General features: G+C 45.9%; 1 protein-coding gene across 4 annotated transcripts in view; it reads left to right on the top strand.

The window, feature by feature from the left end:
• The window catches only part of LOC138663472 (oocyte zinc finger protein XlCOF6-like), an 82,592-nt gene that overhangs the window by 14,261 nt on the left and 49,578 nt on the right, over positions 1-18,753 (top strand). For all 4 annotated transcript variants that reach the window (XM_069749692.1, XM_069749695.1, XM_069749693.1 and 1 more), the window contains 4 exons: positions 16,269-16,418; positions 16,548-16,727; positions 16,811-16,934; positions 17,011-17,108. In XM_069749692.1, coding sequence (XP_069605793.1) covers positions 16,269-16,418; positions 16,548-16,727; positions 16,811-16,934; positions 17,011-17,108 — 552 coding nt within the window. The remainder of the gene's footprint in view (positions 1-16,268; positions 16,419-16,547; positions 16,728-16,810; positions 16,935-17,010; positions 17,109-18,753) is intronic.

The raw sequence follows: 18,753 nt of genomic DNA, 5'->3' as shown, positions 1-18,753 counted from the left end.
CTGGAGGCCATATCTGTTATGGCCCTATTTATCTCGTCAAGAGTAAAGTCTGCGTCCAAAAAAGCTTGCTGTATAGCAGTCAGTGTAGGGAATTCTATGTCAGATAAATAGTTTAGGCATTCCAAAGTATCTGAATCCCCTTTGGAACTATATAGCTCTTTATAGAAATTATAAAAGCATTGGAGTATGTCATCTGTCGAGGTTACTACTGAGCCGTCCGGTTTCCTAATTTTAAGTATAGTATTGGATGTATTGTGCTGACGCACCATAAATGCTAAGAGTTTACTGGACTGGTTTCCAAGTTCAAAGTATGCCTGTTTAGTAAAGAATAGTTTGCGTTTAGATTTAGTGTCGGTATATTGACTATGTAGTCTGTGCAAGTGTAACCACTCTGCTCTATTTTCACTTGTCTGGTTAGCTATATAGGCCGCCTCCGAGTCCCTCAGTCGCTTCTCCATGTCGTCATCTTCCCTTGAGGTCAGGCGCTTAATATAAGAGATGGTAGAGGATAAACATCCTCTCAGGTATGCTTTAAGAGCATCCCAAAAAATATTCATATTTTGCGGCATTGGGTGGGATGTAATGAAACAGTCCAGTTGGTCAATAGTCCTGTCTTCTGAACCTATTAATTTAAGCCAAAATGGATTTATTTTCCAAGTCATAAAATTCCTTTTCTGACCAAGCTTAAGTTTAAGAATTACCGGACTATGATCCGAGACACCCCTGCTCCCATGTCTTACCTCCCCCACCCGTACCGCCAGATTACTGGAACCGAATATGTAGTCTAATCGGGATAAAGTGCGTCTGACCGATGAATGACAGGTGAACTCTTTTACGTCAGGATGATACGTTCTCCATAAATCTAACCAACCAACACCTTCCATAAATACTGACAATCGAGACGGTGAAGGGCTCACACCCGCAACCCCATCATCTAGCCGAAGTCTGTCCAAACACTCGTCCATTATCAAATTAAAATCTCCCATGCACATAACATATGCATCTGGATAATTTAGGGCAAAGCCTACCGCTTTCTTGATAACTGACATATTAGCAGGGGGAGGGTTATATATACACATTATAACATAGTCATCCGAGTTCATAATCGCGTGTACAAACAGTTGTATGGTTTGTACGCTTGGAATATTCCTCATCCTTACCTGCTTTATATACCCTCCCCGTCCTTCACACCCTGGTGGATACCTCTGTTATTTGTGAGAGCATATATTGTGTGAGTGGAGTTTTCTTTTTACCCTTGTCTTTGTTTCCCTGTTTGTCAGGTTGGTGTACAGTTGTACACGGTAGCGTCTCTTCCCCGGGAGGGGGACAGACTCAGGGCGGCAGTCAGGAGACAGGGCGAGGGAGGAGGCCCCGGCATCCTCGCCATCTGAAATATCCCGGGGAACAGGGCGAGTTAGGGCGCCCCCTAGAGATAGGGCCAGGAAAGGTGCCCCTGGTCCCAGTTTACTTGCCAGTCCAATCGTGACAATATCATTACACCTTATCTAAAGTCAGCATTTCAACTAGACATCTCAATAAAGAGTAAGGGGGTTTCTTAGTGAAAAGATATACATTTTATTATACATGTTAACATATTAGATAGACAAAAATACAAAGGGCGTTCATATATGAGAAGCAGCTAAAAATAATTGTTACCATAAAAAGTTGGTAAGTGTGACACTTAGGGTAGAGAAAAACAATCGTGTCTCAATCGGCACTATTGCACAGAGTGGTATGGAGTGATAATTAGATTTGCTGCACCGTATGGAACTAGTTAATAGGTCAGATTAGGGGTTAATACATTAGTCATACCTAGAGTAGTCATGCCTTACGATGATAAGGGATCTATTTGCAGTATGAATATAATCTGCACCTTATGGCTCCTAATTAGTCCCTATCATGACCAAATGCAGTTGTTGAACCAGTCTGTCCATGGTATCAAGGGGAAGTAGATATAATTTACCTTGAGACATGATGATCACCCTGTGCTGGAGCAATGATGAGACATGCAAGGGCCTCGACGCCCATTTCACCGCCTTCGTGACAAACTTTGGTCTATATGATTGCAGTCCTCCTGAATTGATATGGTGTTGTGTGCCAGGAGGGAGACATCAGTTCTGAAGGTAAGCAAAGATATAATGGCAATAAGAATTCGGATTCCAGGCAGGGAGCATAGTGGAGACAAAGAGCAGGAAGAGGTCATTAGCTCAGGTTTGCTGCACTATTGTGGCTCATAACAAAAGTTATGTACCGCCACATGTAACCGGAAAGTTCCTGACTCTGCACAATGCAGAAGAGGCATTCATCAAGTGTTGTGCCTGCTATCTGATGTATATACTTCTCATCAAGTTCTTGTTAAGTAAAGGAAAGTCTATTTTTGAACTTTGGTATCCCTCATTCATCTCCATACCATCTAGTCTGGGCCTACGACAGCATTCCATCTGCAGAGTCGGGAGATATGACTGCCAAATATATATATATACTAGCTGAAGAGCCCGGCATTGCCTGGGCATAGTAACTAACTGTGGTTAGTTACAACAAATTTTAGTGATTATCCTTCATCCCATAGTCCAGTGCCAATCAGGGGTGGATTAAGGGTAGCCAGGGCCCCAGGCTGTTCAGACACTGTGGGCCCCCCCCCCCGGTCATGTGATGGGGGTCATGTGACGGGGGTCATGTGACGGGGGTCATGTTATACCCGAACCAGATTATTCCAGAAAAATGGCCGGGCCCTACTCTACTGTAACCTATTAAATATTTGTTAGAATCTGCAATACAATTTAGGTATATTTTGACCAATAATATCACATACAAGGAACAAATACCACCGCACCATGACCAGACCACAAATTACAACCACAGTGATCGAATAATATCACATACAAGGAACAAATAACACCGCACCATGTCAAGACCACATATTACCACCACTTGGTGACCAAATATCACATACAAGGGACAAATACCACAACACCATTTCCAGACCACATATTACCACCACATAGTGACTGAATACTACAATACGGATCAGTATAAAACAACAACACAATACTATCACCATAAGTGCCAGTATTCATGGGAGATCTGTACTTAGTATGCAGTGTCTGTGTAGAGGTAATACAGAGATCACTGGTGGTATTATACACAGGACCTCTATATAGTATACAGTGTATAGTGTCAGTGTATAGGTAACACTGACTCACCAGTGACGTCTCTAGGTGTAGTCCTTCATCTTTCATCCAGCACAGACCGCCATCATTTCTTCCAGCCAGGACTCGTTTCTGCAGGAAATACCACAGTTATCTCGAGCTCCGCTTGCAGAACACATTACTTAATTTTTCACAACTTCTACATTACACCACATGAAGAAAAAAAGGCGATATAGTGTCACTCTGCACAGTAACAGGACCGACCCCCATTTAAAACAGTATACTCAAAAAATAAAATAAATACATCACTGCAGTAATAATATCCCTTAATTAGCCCCTATGGTAATAATATTCCCCAGCCTGGCCCCGTGTGTCTCATTCCTGGCTCCAGCCATATGTTCTCGCATTCTGCCCTCATGAGTATCCATTCTACCCCATATGATCTCCACATCCTGCCCCATATGTCTCCATCGTATCCATCCTGCCCCATGTTCCAATCCTGCCCCATGTCTTTCATTCTGCCCCGTGTCTCCAATCATGCCCCGTGTCTACATTCTGCCCATGCCTCCAGTCCTGCCCCCAGTGTGTCCAGCAATCTGCCCCAGTATGTCCAGCATATTGCCCCAGTGTCCAGCAATCTGCCCCAGTGTCTCCAGCATATTGCCCCCAGTGTGTCCAGCATTGCCCCCAGACAGTGTGTCCAGCAATCTGCCCCAGTATGTCCAGCCTATTACCCCCAGTGTGTCCAGCAATCTGCCCCAGTATGTCCAGCATATTGCCCCAGTGTGTCCAGCATATTGCCCCCAGACAGTGTGTCCAGCAATCTGCCCCAGTGCGTCCAGCATTGCCCCCAGACAGTGTGTCCAGAATATTACCACCAGTGTGTCCAGCAATCTGCCCCAGTATGTCCAGCATTTCCCCCAGTGTCTCCAGCATTGCCCCAGTGTCTCCAGCATTGCCCCAGTGTCTCCAGCAATCTGCCCCAGTGTACTCCAGCAATCTGCCCCAGTGTCCTCCAGCATTGCCCCAGTGTCCTCCAGCATTGCCCCAGTGTCCTCCAGCAATCTGCCCCAGTGTCCTCCAGCAATCTGCCCCAGTGTCCTCCAGCAATCTGCCCCAGTGTCCTCCAGCAATCTGCCCCAGTGTCCTCCAGCAATCTGCCCCAGTGTCCTCCAGCAATCTGCCCCAGTGTCCTCCAGCATTGCCCTCAGTGTGTCCACCGTTATAAAAAAAAACAAAAAAAAACAAACAAAGTCTCCTCACCTGTCCGCGCTCCAGCGGTGAGCTCCCTCCAACAGAGCACACTCGCCGGCGACTGACAATGACGTCAGCCGCCAGCCTCCAATTGGCTGGCGGCTGTTGATAACTATTGACGTGCGGGCGCGCGCCCGCACATCAATAGGAAACCGCCGCAGCGCCGGAAGGGGCCCGGTGAGCAGATGAGAAGGGGCCCGATGCGGGCCCCCTCTCTCTGCCCACCAGGTACGGCGGGGGCACATAAATGCCGGCGACGGCCGCTGGCATTCACAGATGATTATCAGAGGGTCAATCTGTGCGGTAGCCCAGGGCCCCCCCAGACCACTGGGCCCTGGGCTACCGCCCATATTGACCCTCTGATAATCCGCCCCTGATGCCAATATACTATTATTATTATTTATTTATATAGCACCATTGATTCCATGGTCTGTACATGAGAAGGGGTTACATACAAATTACAGATATCACTTACAGTAAACCTAACAATCACAGACTGATACAGAGGGGCGAGGACCCTGCCCTTGCGGGTTTATGTTCTACAGGATGGTGGGGAAGGAGACAGTAGGTTGGGGGGTTGCAGCAACTCCGGTGTTGGTGAGGCGGTAGCTCCGGTAGTGGTGAGGAGGCAGCGGGGTCAGTGTAGGCTGTAAGCTTTCCTGAAGAGGTGGGTTTTCAGGTTCCGTCTGAAGGATCCGAATGTGGTTGATAGTCGGACGTGATGGGGCAACGAATTCCAGAGGATGGGGGATATTCAGGAGAAGTCTTGGAGGCCGCTGGGTGAAGAGCGAATAAGTGTGGAGGAGAGAAGGAGGTCTTGGGAGGACCGGAGATTACGTGAAGGAAGATATCAGGAGATTAGTTCAGAGATGTATGGAGGAGACAGGTTATGGATGGCTTTGTAGGTCAGTATTAGTAATTTGAACTGGATACACTGAGGGAATGGTAGCCAGTGAAGAGATTTGCAGAGGGAGAAGCGGAGGAGTATCGAGGAGAGAGATGAATTAGTCGGGCAGCAGAGTTAAGGATGGACTGGAGAGGAGCAAGGGTGTTAGCAGGGGGACCACAGAAAAGGATGTTGCAGTAGAGCGGGAAATCATCACACATCCTGCATCTCATAGTCCAGTGCCCATATACCCATCATACATATCCTCCATCCCATAGCCCAGTGCCAATATACCCATCATACATATCCTCCATCCCATAGTCCAGTGCCCATATACCCATCATACATCCTCCAGCCCATAGTCCCGTGCCCATATACCCATCACACATCCTCCATCCCATAGTCCCGTGCCTATATACCCATCATATATATCCTCCATCCCATAGTCCTGTGTCCATATACCCATCATACATATCCTCCATCCCATAGAACCGTGCCCATATACCCATCATACACATCATTCCATAGTCCAGTGCCCATATACCTATCGCACATCCTCCATCCCATAGTCCCGTGCTCATATACCATCATACATATCCTCCATCCCATAGTCCCGTGTCCATATACCCATCATACATATCCTCCATCCCATAGAACCGTGCTCATATACCCATTATACACATCATCCATCCCATAGTCCCATGCTCATATACCCATCACACATCCTCCATCCCCTAGTCCCATGCCATATACCCATCATACATATCCTCCATCCCATAGTCCAGAGCCCATATACCCATCATACACATCCTCCATTCCATAGTACCGTGCCCATATACCGATCATACATCCTGTACAGGATGTGTACAGGATAATAGAGTATAATAAAGTAGTTGTGGATGAGCCTTAAAGGGCCACTGTCACCCCCCTCCAGCCGTTATAAACTGAAAGCCACCTTGTGCAGCAGTAATACTGCATTCTAACATGGTGGCTCTTTTAGTTTTTGGTGCATGTATTCCCCAAATAAAGCGTTTTATTACTTTTCCAAAGTACCTGTCCTTATCCAGGGAGGCAGGTCCTCACCCCCCCGCTTGGCCATCACTCAAATATTCCATGGCTCCGGGTGCCGACCCCTCTGCGCTGTTTTTGCTTGAAATCTGGCGCCTGCGCTGTGTACTACTGGGTGGGGTAGGCGCAGTGAGGTCTGGCCGTCTGACCTCACAGCCAGGCTTGCAGACTGCGCCTGTGCGGCCGCCCTGCCTATGAATCCCAGCCCCGCACTGTGCATAATGCATAACACACTGCGGGGGTGGGATTCCCAAGGTGGGTGGCCGCACTGTCCGCACACGCGCAGTCTGCAAGCCTGGCTGGGACGTCAGACGGCCAGAGCTTACTGCACAACACAGTAGTACACAGCGCAGGCGCCGGTTTTGAAGCGAAAACAGCACGGAGGGGGCGGCGCTGAAAGCCCCTGAAGATTTGAGTGACGGCAGAGTAGCGGTTCAAGCTGGGGAGTGAGGACCCGCCTCCATGGACAAAGAGAGGTATTTTGGATAAGTTTCAAAACGCTTTATTTTGGGAATACATGAACCAAAAACTAAGGCTGGTTTCACATTTGCGTTTTTTGGCGCTGAGTTTTAGCGCAAAAAAAACGCATGCGTTTTTTTCCCTATATTTAACAATAAAAAATGCATGTGTTTTTTTGTATGCGTTTTGCTGCGTTTGACGACGCATGCGTCGTTTCTCTGCTTGCGTTTTGTTGCAGAAATGCAACATGTAGTAATTTCTAGAGGCTTTTTTTGCGGCAAAAAAACGTATTGCTGTCTATGTAAACGCATGCGTTTTTAGCGTTTCCATAGAAAAAAACAAGTCTACACACTGATAAGCCACCCCCCACCATCAAGGTGATAAAGGGATCTAACCCTAAGGGTACCGTCACACTAAAACGACGCTGCAGCGATACGACAACGATGTCGATCGCTGCAGCGTCGCTGTTTGGTCGCTGGAGAGCCGTCACACAGCTCTCCAGCGACCAACGATCCCGAAGTCCCCGGTAACCAGGGTAAACATCGGGTTACTAAGCGCAGGGCCGCGCTTAGTAACCCGATGTTTACCCTGGTTACCAGCGTAAACGTAAAAAAAAAAATACAACATACTTACATTCCTGTCGCGTTCCTCGGCGCTGTGCTTCTCTACACTGACAGTGAGCGCCGGACAGCCGGAAAGCAGAGCGGTGACGTCACCGCTGTGCTCTGCTTTACGGCTGGCCGGCGCTCACCAGTCAGTGCGGGAAGCTGAAGGCGAGGGACATGACCAGACACCGGGAATGTAAGTATGTAGTGTTTTTTTTTTTTTTTACATTTACACTGGTAACCAGGGTAAATATCGGGTTACTAAGCGCGGCCCTGCGCTTAGTAACCCGATGTTTACCCTGGTTACCAGTGAAGACATCTCTGAATCGGCGTCACACACGCCGATTCAGCGATGTCAGCGGGAGATCCAGCGACGAAATAAAGTTTCAAACGATCTGCTACGACGTACGATTCTCAGCAGGGTCCCTGATCGCAGTAGCGTGTCAGACACAGCGAGATCGTAAGGATAACGCAGGAACATCACGGATCGTGCCGTCCTAGCGACCAAAGTGCCACTGTGTGACGATACCCTAACCCTATCCCCCCACCATCAAGGTGATAAAGGGATCCTAACCATAACCCTAACCCTAGGGATCCAAACCCTAACCCCCCACCATCAAGGTGATAAAGGGATCCAAACCCTAATCCTAACCCTAACCCTAGCTATTTCTAGTGGGTTTTCTAGTTGATTTTGATGATTGGCAGCTGTCACACACTTATCATGCGTTTCAAAAACGCAAACGCAGGAAAAAACGCATGTAAACGCATCAAAACGCCACGGTTTTCTTTACCGCATATGAAAACGCATGCGTCTAAAAAACGCAGCGTTTGCACGCGTCTACATGCGTTTTTTTCACCACCTGCGTTTGCGTTTTTAACGCTGTGTTTTTAAACACAAATGTGAAACTAGCCTAAAAGAACCACAAGGTGGCTCTTTTAGTTTATAACGGCTGGAGGGGGGTGACAGAGGCCCTTTAACTATCATTGTGCAGGGATTCAAGCTAGAGGAGGCTAATTTGCATATTCCAGGTGCCTTCTGGGAAAGGCAAGGAGTCTCCCTAAGCTAGAAGATCGTTGGGTACAGCCGGGACCAGCTGCTTGGAAAGCATCACCAAACCAGGGATTCAAGCTAGAGGAGGCTAATTTGCATATTCCAGGTGCCTTCTGGGAAAGGCAAGGAGTCTCCCTAAGCTAGAAGATCGTTGGGTACAGCCGGGACCAGCTGCTTGGAAAGCATCACCAAACCAGGGATTCAAGCTAGAGGAGGCTAATTTGCATATTCCAGGTGCCTTCTGGGAAAGGCAAGGAGTCTCCCTAAGCTAGAAGATCGTTGGGTACAGCCGGGACCAGCTGCTTGGAAAGCATCACCAAACCAGGGATTCAAGCTAGAGGAGGCTAATTTGCATATTCCAGGTGCCTTCTGGGAAAGGCAAGGAGTCTCCCTAAGCTAGAAGATCGTTGGGTACAGCCGGGACCAGCTGCTTGGAAAGCATCACCAAACCAGGGATTCAAGCTAGAGGAGGCTAATTTGCATATTCCAGGTGCCTTCTGGGAAAGGCAAGGAGTCTCCCTAAGCTAGAAGATCGTTGGGTACAGCCGGGACCAGCTGCTTGGAAAGCATCACCAAACCAGGGATTCAAGCTAGAGGAGGCTAATTTGCATATTCCAGGTGCCTTCTGGGAAAGGCAAGGAGTCTCCCTAAGCTAGAAGATCGTTGGGTACAGCCGGGACCAGCTGCTTGGAAAGCATCACCAAACCAGGGATTCAAGCTAGAGGAGGCTAATTTGCATATTCCAGGTGCCTTCTGGGAAAGGCAAGGAGTCTCCCTAAGCTAGAAGATCGTTGGGTACAGCCGGGACCAGCTGCTTGGAAAGCATCACCAAACCAGGGATTCAAGCTAGAGGAGGCTAATTTGCATATTCCAGGTGCCTTCTGGGAAAGGCAAGGAGTCTCCCTAAGCTAGAAGATCGTTGGGTACAGCCGGGACCAGCTGCTTGGAAAGCATCACCAAACCAGGGATTCAAGCTAGAGGAGGCTAATTTGCATATTCCAGGTGCCTTCTGGGAAAGGCAAGGAGTCTCCCTAAGCTAGAAGATCGTTGGGTACAGCCGGGACCAGCTGCTTGGAAAGCATCACCAAACCAGGGATTCAAGCTAGAGGAGGCTAATTTGCATATTCCAGGTGCCTTCTGGGAAAGGCAAGGAGTCTCCCTAAGCTAGAAGATCGTTGGGTACAGCCGGGACCAGCTGCTTGGAAAGCATCACCAAACCAGGGATTCAAGCTAGAGGAGGCTAATTTGCATATTCCAGGTGCCTTCTGGGAAAGGCAAGGAGTCTCCCTAAGCTAGAAGATCGTTGGGTACAGCCGGGACCAGCTGCTTGGAAAGCATCACCAAACCAGGGATTCAAGCTAGAGGAGGCTAATTTGCATATTCCAGGTGCCTTCTGGGAAAGGCAAGGAGTCTCCCTAAGCTAGAAGATCGTTGGGTACAGCCGGGACCAGCTGCTTGGAAAGCATCACCAAACCAGGGATTCAAGCTAGAGGAGGCTAATTTGCATATTCCAGGTGCCTTCTGGGAAAGGCAAGGAGTCTCCCTAAGCTAGAAGATCGTTGGGTACAGCCGGGACCAGCTGCTTGGAAAGCATCACCAAACCAGGGATTCAAGCTAGAGGAGGCTAATTTGCATATTCCAGGTGCCTTCTGGGAAAGGCAAGGAGTCTCCCTAAGCTAGAAGATCGTTGGGTACAGCCGGGACCAGCTGCTTGGAAAGCATCACCAAACCAGGGATTCAAGCTAGAGGAGGCTAATTTGCATATTCCAGGTGCCTTCTGGGAAAGGCAAGGAGTCTCCCTAAGCTAGAAGATCGTTGGGTACAGCCGGGACCAGCTGCTTGGAAAGCATCACCAAACCAGGGATTCAAGCTAGAGGAGATGAATTTTTGCCTGTAGGACATTATTGCAAGAAAGCTTGGCTGAGTAGATTACCCAAGAAGGAAAACACAGCAAGTCAGCAGGATCTAGGAGCAACATGGCAGATGTGACAATCTACATGGTGAGCTGCAGCATGTGCTACATGTTCACAGATCGACCAGAAGAAGAATCCAATTTCACCTGTCAGAAGTGTAGACTAGTGGCCCTTTTAGAAGAAGAGGTGCGGGGTCTGGAAGAAAGAATAGCAACTTTGAAACTCATCAAAGAGAATGAAGACTTCCTAGACAGAACAGAAGCATCTCTACTGGTCACAGAAGGTGAAAAAAGTGTCAGAGAACCTCCAAAAGCAGATGAGTGGAAGCATGTGACTAAAAGAAGCAAGAAGACCATGGAGAAATCACCAACCACACAACTGAAGAACCGATATCAAATCTTTGTAGAGGATGAAGATGGCACACCTAAGGATGAAGCAATACCAGCAAGCAAAAAAGAAAAGGGCACACAGCAACAAGTGACAGCAAAAAGTACAGCCAAGAAGCAACGAAGAGTGGTGGTGGTGGGAGACTCACTACTGAGAGGCACAGAAGCAGCCATCTGCAGACCGGACATAACTGCAAGAGAAGTATGCTGCCTTCCAGGTGCGATGATCAAGGATGTGACCGATAGGATACCAAAGCTCTTCAGCTCCAAGGATGTCCACCCATTTCTTCTGATACATGTTGGCACCAATGACACGGCAAGGAAGGACCTACCGACAATCTGCAAAGACTTTGAAGAGTTGGGGAAGAAAGTAAAAGAACTGGATGCACAGGTAGTTTTTTCTTCTATCCTTCCAGTAGACGGGCATGGCACCAGGAGATGGAACAGGATCCTTGATGCAAACAACTGGCTAAGACGATGGTGCAGACAACAAGGATTCGGATTCCTGGACCACGGTGTGAATTACTTGTACGATGGACTCCTCGCCAGAGACGGACTACACCTCAACAAACCTGGGAAACACACATTTGCCAGAAGTCTCGCTACACTCATCAGGAGGGCGTTAAACTAGAAGAAGAGGGGACGGGAAGAAAAACATTAGACTCGAACAAAGAAGAACCAGGAAAACATACTCAGAAGGGAGGTAAGAACATTTCTAAAACAATCCACAGCAAGGAGATTGGAACAAAACAAAATCCTCTAAACTGCATGCTCGCGAACGCCAGAAGCCTGACAAACAAGATGGAAGAACTAGAAGCAGAAATATCTACAGGTAACTTTGACATAGTGGGAATAACCGAGACATGGTTAGATGAAAGCTATGACTGGGCAGTTAACTTACAGGGTTACAGTCTGTTTAGAAAGGATCGTAAAAATCGGAGAGGAGGAGGGGTTTGTCTCTATGTAAAGTCTTGTCTAAAGTCCACTTTAAGGGAGGATATTAGCGAAGGGAATGAGGATGTCGAGTCCATATGGGTCGAAATTCATGGAGGGAAAAATGGTAACAAAATTCTCATTGGGGTCTGTTACAAACCCCCAAATATAACAGAAACCATGGAAAGTCTACTTCTAAAGCAGATAGATGAAGCTGCAACCCATAATGAGGTCCTGGTTATGGGGGACTTTAACTACCCAGATATTAACTGGGAAACAGAAACCTGTGAAACCCATAAAGGCAACAGGTTTCTGCTAATAACCAAGAAAAATTATCTTTCACAATTGGTGCAGAATCCAACCAGAGGAGCAGCACTTTTAGACCTAATACTATCTAATAGACCTGACAGAATAACAAATCTGCAGGTGGTTGGGCATCTAGGAAATAGCGACCACAATATTGTACAGTTTCACCTGTCTTTCACTAGGGGGACTTGTCAGGGAGTCACAAAAACACTGAACTTTAGGAAGGCAAAGTTTGACCAGCTTAGAGATGCCCTTAATCTGCTAGACTGGGACAATATCCTCAGAAATAAGAATACAGATAATAAATGGGAAATGTTTAAGAACATCCTAAATAGGCACTGTAAGCGGTTTATACCTTGTGGGAATAAAAGGACTAGAAATAGGAAAAACCCAATGTGGCTAAACAAAGAAGTAAGACAGGCAATTAACAGTAAAAAGAAAGCATTTGCACTACTAAAGCAGGATGGCACCATTGAAGCTCTAAAAAACTATAGGGAGAAAAATACTTTATCTAAAAAACTAATTAAAGCTGCCAAAAAGGAAACAGAGAAGCACATTGCTAAGGAGAGTAAAACTAATCCCAAACTGTTCTTCAACTATATCAATAGTAAAAGAATAAAAACTGAAAATGTAGGCCCCTTAAAAAATAGTGAGGAAAGAATGGTTGTAGATGATGAGGAAAAAGCTAACATATTAAACACCTTCTTCTCCACGGTATTCACGGTGGAAAATGAAATGCTAGGTGAAATCCCAAGAAACAATGAAAACCCTATATTAAGAGTCATCAATCTAACCCAAGAAGAGGTGCGAAACCGGCTAAATAAGATTAAAATAGATAAATCTCCGGGTCCGGATGGCATACACCCACGAGTACTAAGAGAACTAAGTAATGTAATAGATAAACCATTATTTCTTATTTTTAGGGACTCTATAGCGACAGGGTCTGTTCCGCAGGACTGGCGCATAGCAAATGTGGTGCCAATATTCAAAAAGGGCTCTAAAAGTGAACCTGGAAATTATAGGCCAGTAAGTCTAACCTCTATTGTTGGTAAAATATTTGAAGGGTTTCTGAGGGATGTTATTCTGGATTATCTCAATGAGAATAACTGTTTAACTTCATATCAGCATGGGTTTATGAGAAATCGCTCCTGTCAAACCAATCTAATCAGTTTTTATGAAGAGGTAAGCTATAGGCTGGACCACGGTGAGTCATTGGACATGGTATATCTCGATTTTTCCAAAGCGTTTGATACCGTGCCGCACAAGAGGTTGGTACACAAAATGAGAATGCTTGGTCTGGGGGAAAATCTGTGTAAATGGGTTAGTAACTGGCTTAGTGATAGAAAGCAGAGGGTGGTTATAAATGGTATAGTCTCTAACTGGGTCGCTGTGACCAGTGGGGTACCGCAGGGGTCGGTATTGGGACCTGTTCTCTTCAACATATTCATTAATGATCTGGTAGAAGGTTTACACAGTAAAATATCGATATTTGCAGATGATACAAAACTATGTAAAGCAGTTAATACAAGAGAAGATAGTATGGATCTGGATAAGTTGGAAACTTGGGCTGAAAGGTGGCAGATGAGGTTTAACAATGATAAATGTAAGGTTATACACATGGGAAGAAGGAATCAATATCACCATTACACACTGAACGGGAAACCACTGGGTAAATCTGACAGGGAGAAGGACTTGGGGATCCTAGTTAATGATAAACTTACCTGGAGCAGCCAGTGCCAGGCAGCAGCTGCCAAGGCAAACAGGATCATGGGGTGCATTAAAAGAGGTCTGGATACACATGATGAGAGCATTATACTGCCTCTGTACAAATCCCTAGTTAGACCGCACATGGAGTACTGTGTCCAGTTTTGGGCACCGGTGCTCAGGAAGGATATAATGGAACTAGAGAGAGTACAAAGGAGGGCAACAAAATTAATAAAGGGGATGGGAGAACTACAATACCCAGATAGATTAGCGAAATTAGGATTATTTAGTCTAGAAAAAAGACGACTGAGGGGCGATCTAATAACCATGTATAAGTATATAAGGGGACAATACAAATATCTCGCTGAGGATCTGTTTATACCAAGGAAGGTGACGGGCACAAGGGGGCATTCTTTGCGTCTGGAGGAGAGAAGGTTTTTCCACCAACATAGAAGAGGATTCTTTACTGTTAGGGCAGTGAGAATCTGGAATTGCTTGCCTGAGGAGGTGGTGATGGCGAACTCAGTCGAGGGGTTCAAGAGAGGCCTGGATGTCTTCCTGGAGCAGAACAATATTGTATCATACAATTATTAGGTTCTGTAGAAGGACGTAGATCTGGGGATTTATTATGATGGAATATAGGCTGAACTGGATGGACAAATGTCTTTTTTCGGCCTTACTAACTATGTTACTATGTTACTCTGCTTTCCACATGGTGATGGATATTTCTTGCTGCTGAAACTATGAGTTTTTTTTTTCACGTTTAAACTTTTCTTAAACCCCTCTGATCAATGTGATCATACAACATACAAGCCTCTGATGGCTCCGGTGATGCCCTGTACTGCTGTGGTGCTGTGTATCATCACTGACTGTCTTTCTTTGGAAGGGAATGTGCACACGTCAGGATTTCTTGCAGAAATTTTCCTGACAAAAACCGGACATTTCTGCCTGAAATCCGCATGCGTTTTTTTTCGCATTTTTTCATGCATTTTTGGTGCGTTTTTTCCCAAATGCATAGAATAGCGGGAAAAACACAGAAAATCCGCAAAATTAATGAACATGCTGCTTTTTTTACCGCAATGCGTTTTTTTCGCGGAAAAAAACGCATCATGTGCACAAAATATGCAGAATGCATTCTAAATGATAGGATGCATAATGTATGCATTTTTAATGAGTTTTTATAGCGTTTTTACCGTGAAAAAAACACGAAAAAACGTGTGCACATAGCCCCATACCATATGGTCATTTGGCAGACGGCCATCTCTCCCGACTCCCCCATACACACAAATATTCCAGCTTTCCTGTGGTCTGTATGAGAGAGTCACCTCCAGACTCCTCTAGCGGAGGATTATCTACAGGAAGAACAAACGGATTATCCTCTGAAATTCAGGATGTTAGATCCTTCTCTTCCCTGACATCGTCTGTCGGGAGGCCCCCAAATACATTATATAGTTGCTCAAACCCCCCGAAATCAGTAATTTCATGTAACTTTAGTCTATTGTGTTTGGGGGCATTAAAAGGTAACTTATTGGACGCTGCCTCTGGCCCGACCTAATAGACCTTCATACATTGCAGGCCCAGACACCATTATTAGGCATGTAAGTATCGTAATAACTAGGCCGCCCCATACTATCGAGTACTTGGGGGCGGGGGGGGGGCATTCAGCCAGACTCTGTCACACCTTCTTAGGTGCCATGTTTGCTTTTCACAGCAGAAAGTGGATAAACTGCCAGGGTTTTTGTTGAAGCCTCATCTGTGCCGTCCTGCGGTGTACATCTATGTTCTGGTGCACAAAAAGATTAATTTCTTTTTAATAAATGTTTAACATGTTAAAAATTATAAAATGTGTCTTCTGCTTTTTCCATGATTTTTTTCTTGTTACAAGAATTGTTGGAACCCATTTTCTTTAGAAACATTTTAATATGTTTCTGCTTTTTCTGGTGTTTTTCCTGTAATATTGGAAAGCCTAAGGCCAGAAATAAACCACATAAATCACTGTACATGGAGACTTTGGGATTAGATCATTTCTGTCCGCGTTGATTGTGGAAACAAAAAATCTTTTCTAAAAGCCTCAAACTTCTGTGTGTGAATCAGACCTGAGATCTAACGTGATAGAAGATTCCAGTGCGGGGAAGACGGGAAACCTTCATATAGACGGCCGGTGGTGATGGAGTCAGTGACCGACTCTGGACAAATCTGTTTCTAGAGCCGTAGTAGAAGATGAAGATGTCGTCCTCATCATGAAGTAGTTATTTCTCCTGTCCCGTGTAATGAATATCTCCTGCAGTATTGCTAATGCCGATTCCAGTGTCGGTAAATGAGACGAGAATTAGCGTTATGGAAGATGAGTCTATGAGAAACATATTCAGCTGCCGACTCCGAGGAAGAAACTGCTTGTTGTCTGTGGCCTAAATATATAGGTTTTATTAGTGGATGTAAAGAAGGAAACTAAATACTGTAAAATAATATATCTCATATGTTTCCCTTATCTTCAGTAATTGTATTATTACAGGATTCTTATGATGTTACATCGGCTCATCTTCTTCTCATTCAGGTCTCTACAATATCGGATCCTCTCAGTGAAGATCTTCTATATAAGAGAATTTTCCTGATTTACCCATCTAAGATGAATATGGACAGAGACAAGATGGCGGAGAGGATATTACACCTCACCCTAGAGATCCTCTTCCGGCTTACCGGAGAGGTGAGAAACTCTGATGACGTCACATTACATCATTCTTATCTATGGGAATAACAGATGGACAGAACTGGAGAGGTGAGGACTCTGGAAAGGTCTGTAGTGAGATTTATTAATGTGTCTCTCCATTACCAGGATTACACAGTGGTGAAGAAGACCTCTAGTGATCGCTGTCAGGACCCTGTGTTTGAAGGATGGGGAAGACACCTGAGCCCAATCACGGGGCCTCCACGTCACCCCCTGATCCATGAGGACATCAATGACCAGAAGATCATAGAACTCATCTACAAGATGATTGAGCTGCTGACTGGAGAGGTGACACTGCTGGGAATGCTGGGACATTATACAGTAACACTATGAAGGGATCGGGGGGATGACGGTATCATTGTATGTGTCAGGTTCCTATAAGGTGTCAGGATGTCGCTGTCTATTTCACCATGGAGGAGTGGGAGTATTTAGAAGGACACAGAGATCTGTACAAGAACGTCAAAATGGAGGTTCCCCAGCCCCTCACATCACCAGGTAATAGACAGGACTAAGTACATACAGTTATCTGTATGTAAAGAATGAATTCAGTCCCTGTATGTGTTTCCTCCAGATCTATCCAGTAAGAGGACAACACCAGAGAGATGTCCCCGTCCTCTTCTTCCAGAGGACTGTAACCAAGAAGATCCCAGTGCTCCTCAGGATCATCAGGTAGATGGAGAGAAGGTGTCATGAGATCTCCCCTATGATGTGTAGATGCTGGTGAAGGTCTTTTATTATTATTATTATTATTTATTTATATAGCAGCATTAATTCCATGGTCTGTACATGAGAAGGGGTTACGTCAAAAAACAAATATCACTTACAGTAAACAAACTAACAATCACAAACTGGTACAGAGGGGAGAGGACCCTACCCTTGCAGGCTTACATTCTACAGGCTTATGGGGAAGGAGACAGTAGGTCGGGGGTTGCGGTAGCTCCGATGGTGTTGAGGTGGCTGTGCGGTCATTGCAGGTTGTAAGCTTCTTTGAAGAGATGGGTTTTCAGGTTTCTTTTGAAGGATCCAAATGTGGTGGATAACCGGCCATGTTGGGGCACAGAATTCCAGAGGATGGGGGATATTCGGGAGAAGTCTTGGAGGCGAGCGGGTGTGGAGCGAATAAGCGTGGAAGAGAGAAGGAGGTCTTGGGAGGACCGGAGATTACGTGAGGGAAGATATTGAGAGATTAGTTTGGAAATATACGGAGGAGAAAGGTTATGGATGGCTTTGTAAGTCAGTGTTAGTAGTTTAAACTGGATACGCTGGTAAATTGGGAGCCAGTGAAGGGATTTGCAAAGAGGGGAAGCAGGAGTGTAGCGAGGAGAGAGATTAGTCGGGCAGCAGAGTTAAGGACGGACTGGAGGGGTGCGAGAGTGTTAGAAGGTAGGCCACAGAGGAGTATGTTGCAGTAGTCGAGGCGGGAGATGATTAGGGCATGCACAAGCGTTTTGGTAAAGTGAGGGTTGAGGAAAGGACGGATTCTGGAAATATTTTGAGCTGGAGGTGGCGAGAGCTTGGATGTGCAGTTTGAAGGACAGGGCAGAGTCAAGGGTTACTCCGAGGCAGCGGATTTTGGGGACAGGGGAAAGTGTGATTTCATGTATATTTTGATAGATAGATCAGAAAGAGAAGATATGTGTGATGGAGGAAAGATAATTAGTTCAGATTTGTCCACATTGAGCTTGAGGAAGCGAGAGGAGAAGGAAGAGGATATGGCTGATAGACACCTTGGGATTCTGGAGAGCAGAGAGGTGACATCTGGGCCAGAGAGGTAGATCTGAGTGTCATCAGCATAAAGGTGGTACTGGAAGCTATGGGAATTTGAGTTGTCCCAGGCCGAGTGTATAGATTGAGAAGAGTAAGGGCCCTAGGACAGAGCCTTGAGGGACACCAACACAGAGGGGGACGAGATGAAGAGGTAGTATGGGAGTAGGAAACGCTAAATGTGCGGTTGGTAAGGGATGAGGAGATCCAAAATAGGGCAAGGTCTTTGACCCCAAAGGAAGAGAGGATCTGTAGTAGGAACCGGGTTGGATGAGTAGTGTGTGTGTTTTTTTTTTTTTCAAATATCAGGAATTATGGGGGGCATCATATTAAGAAAAGAGCTGTTGTGACTCTCATGCTGAATGTGTGGCTGGTAGGGGCCATTATACTGGGGTTGTGGTTGACTTTGTAAATGCCTCCATACTGAGTGGGATTTTTTATTTTGTGTAGCAGGTTGTGGTGGCGATAATTAGAGATGAGCGAATATGTTCGGAAAACGAACAGCAAACATAAATTCGGCACAAATATGGTACATTCGGATTCATGATCG

The sequence above is a fragment of the Ranitomeya imitator genome, chromosome 2 (genome assembly GCF_032444005.1).
Source record: "Ranitomeya imitator isolate aRanImi1 chromosome 2, aRanImi1.pri, whole genome shotgun sequence".
Taxonomy (NCBI): Eukaryota; Metazoa; Chordata; class Amphibia; order Anura; family Dendrobatidae; genus Ranitomeya; species Ranitomeya imitator.
This window is presented reverse-complemented; position numbering and strand designations above follow the sequence as displayed.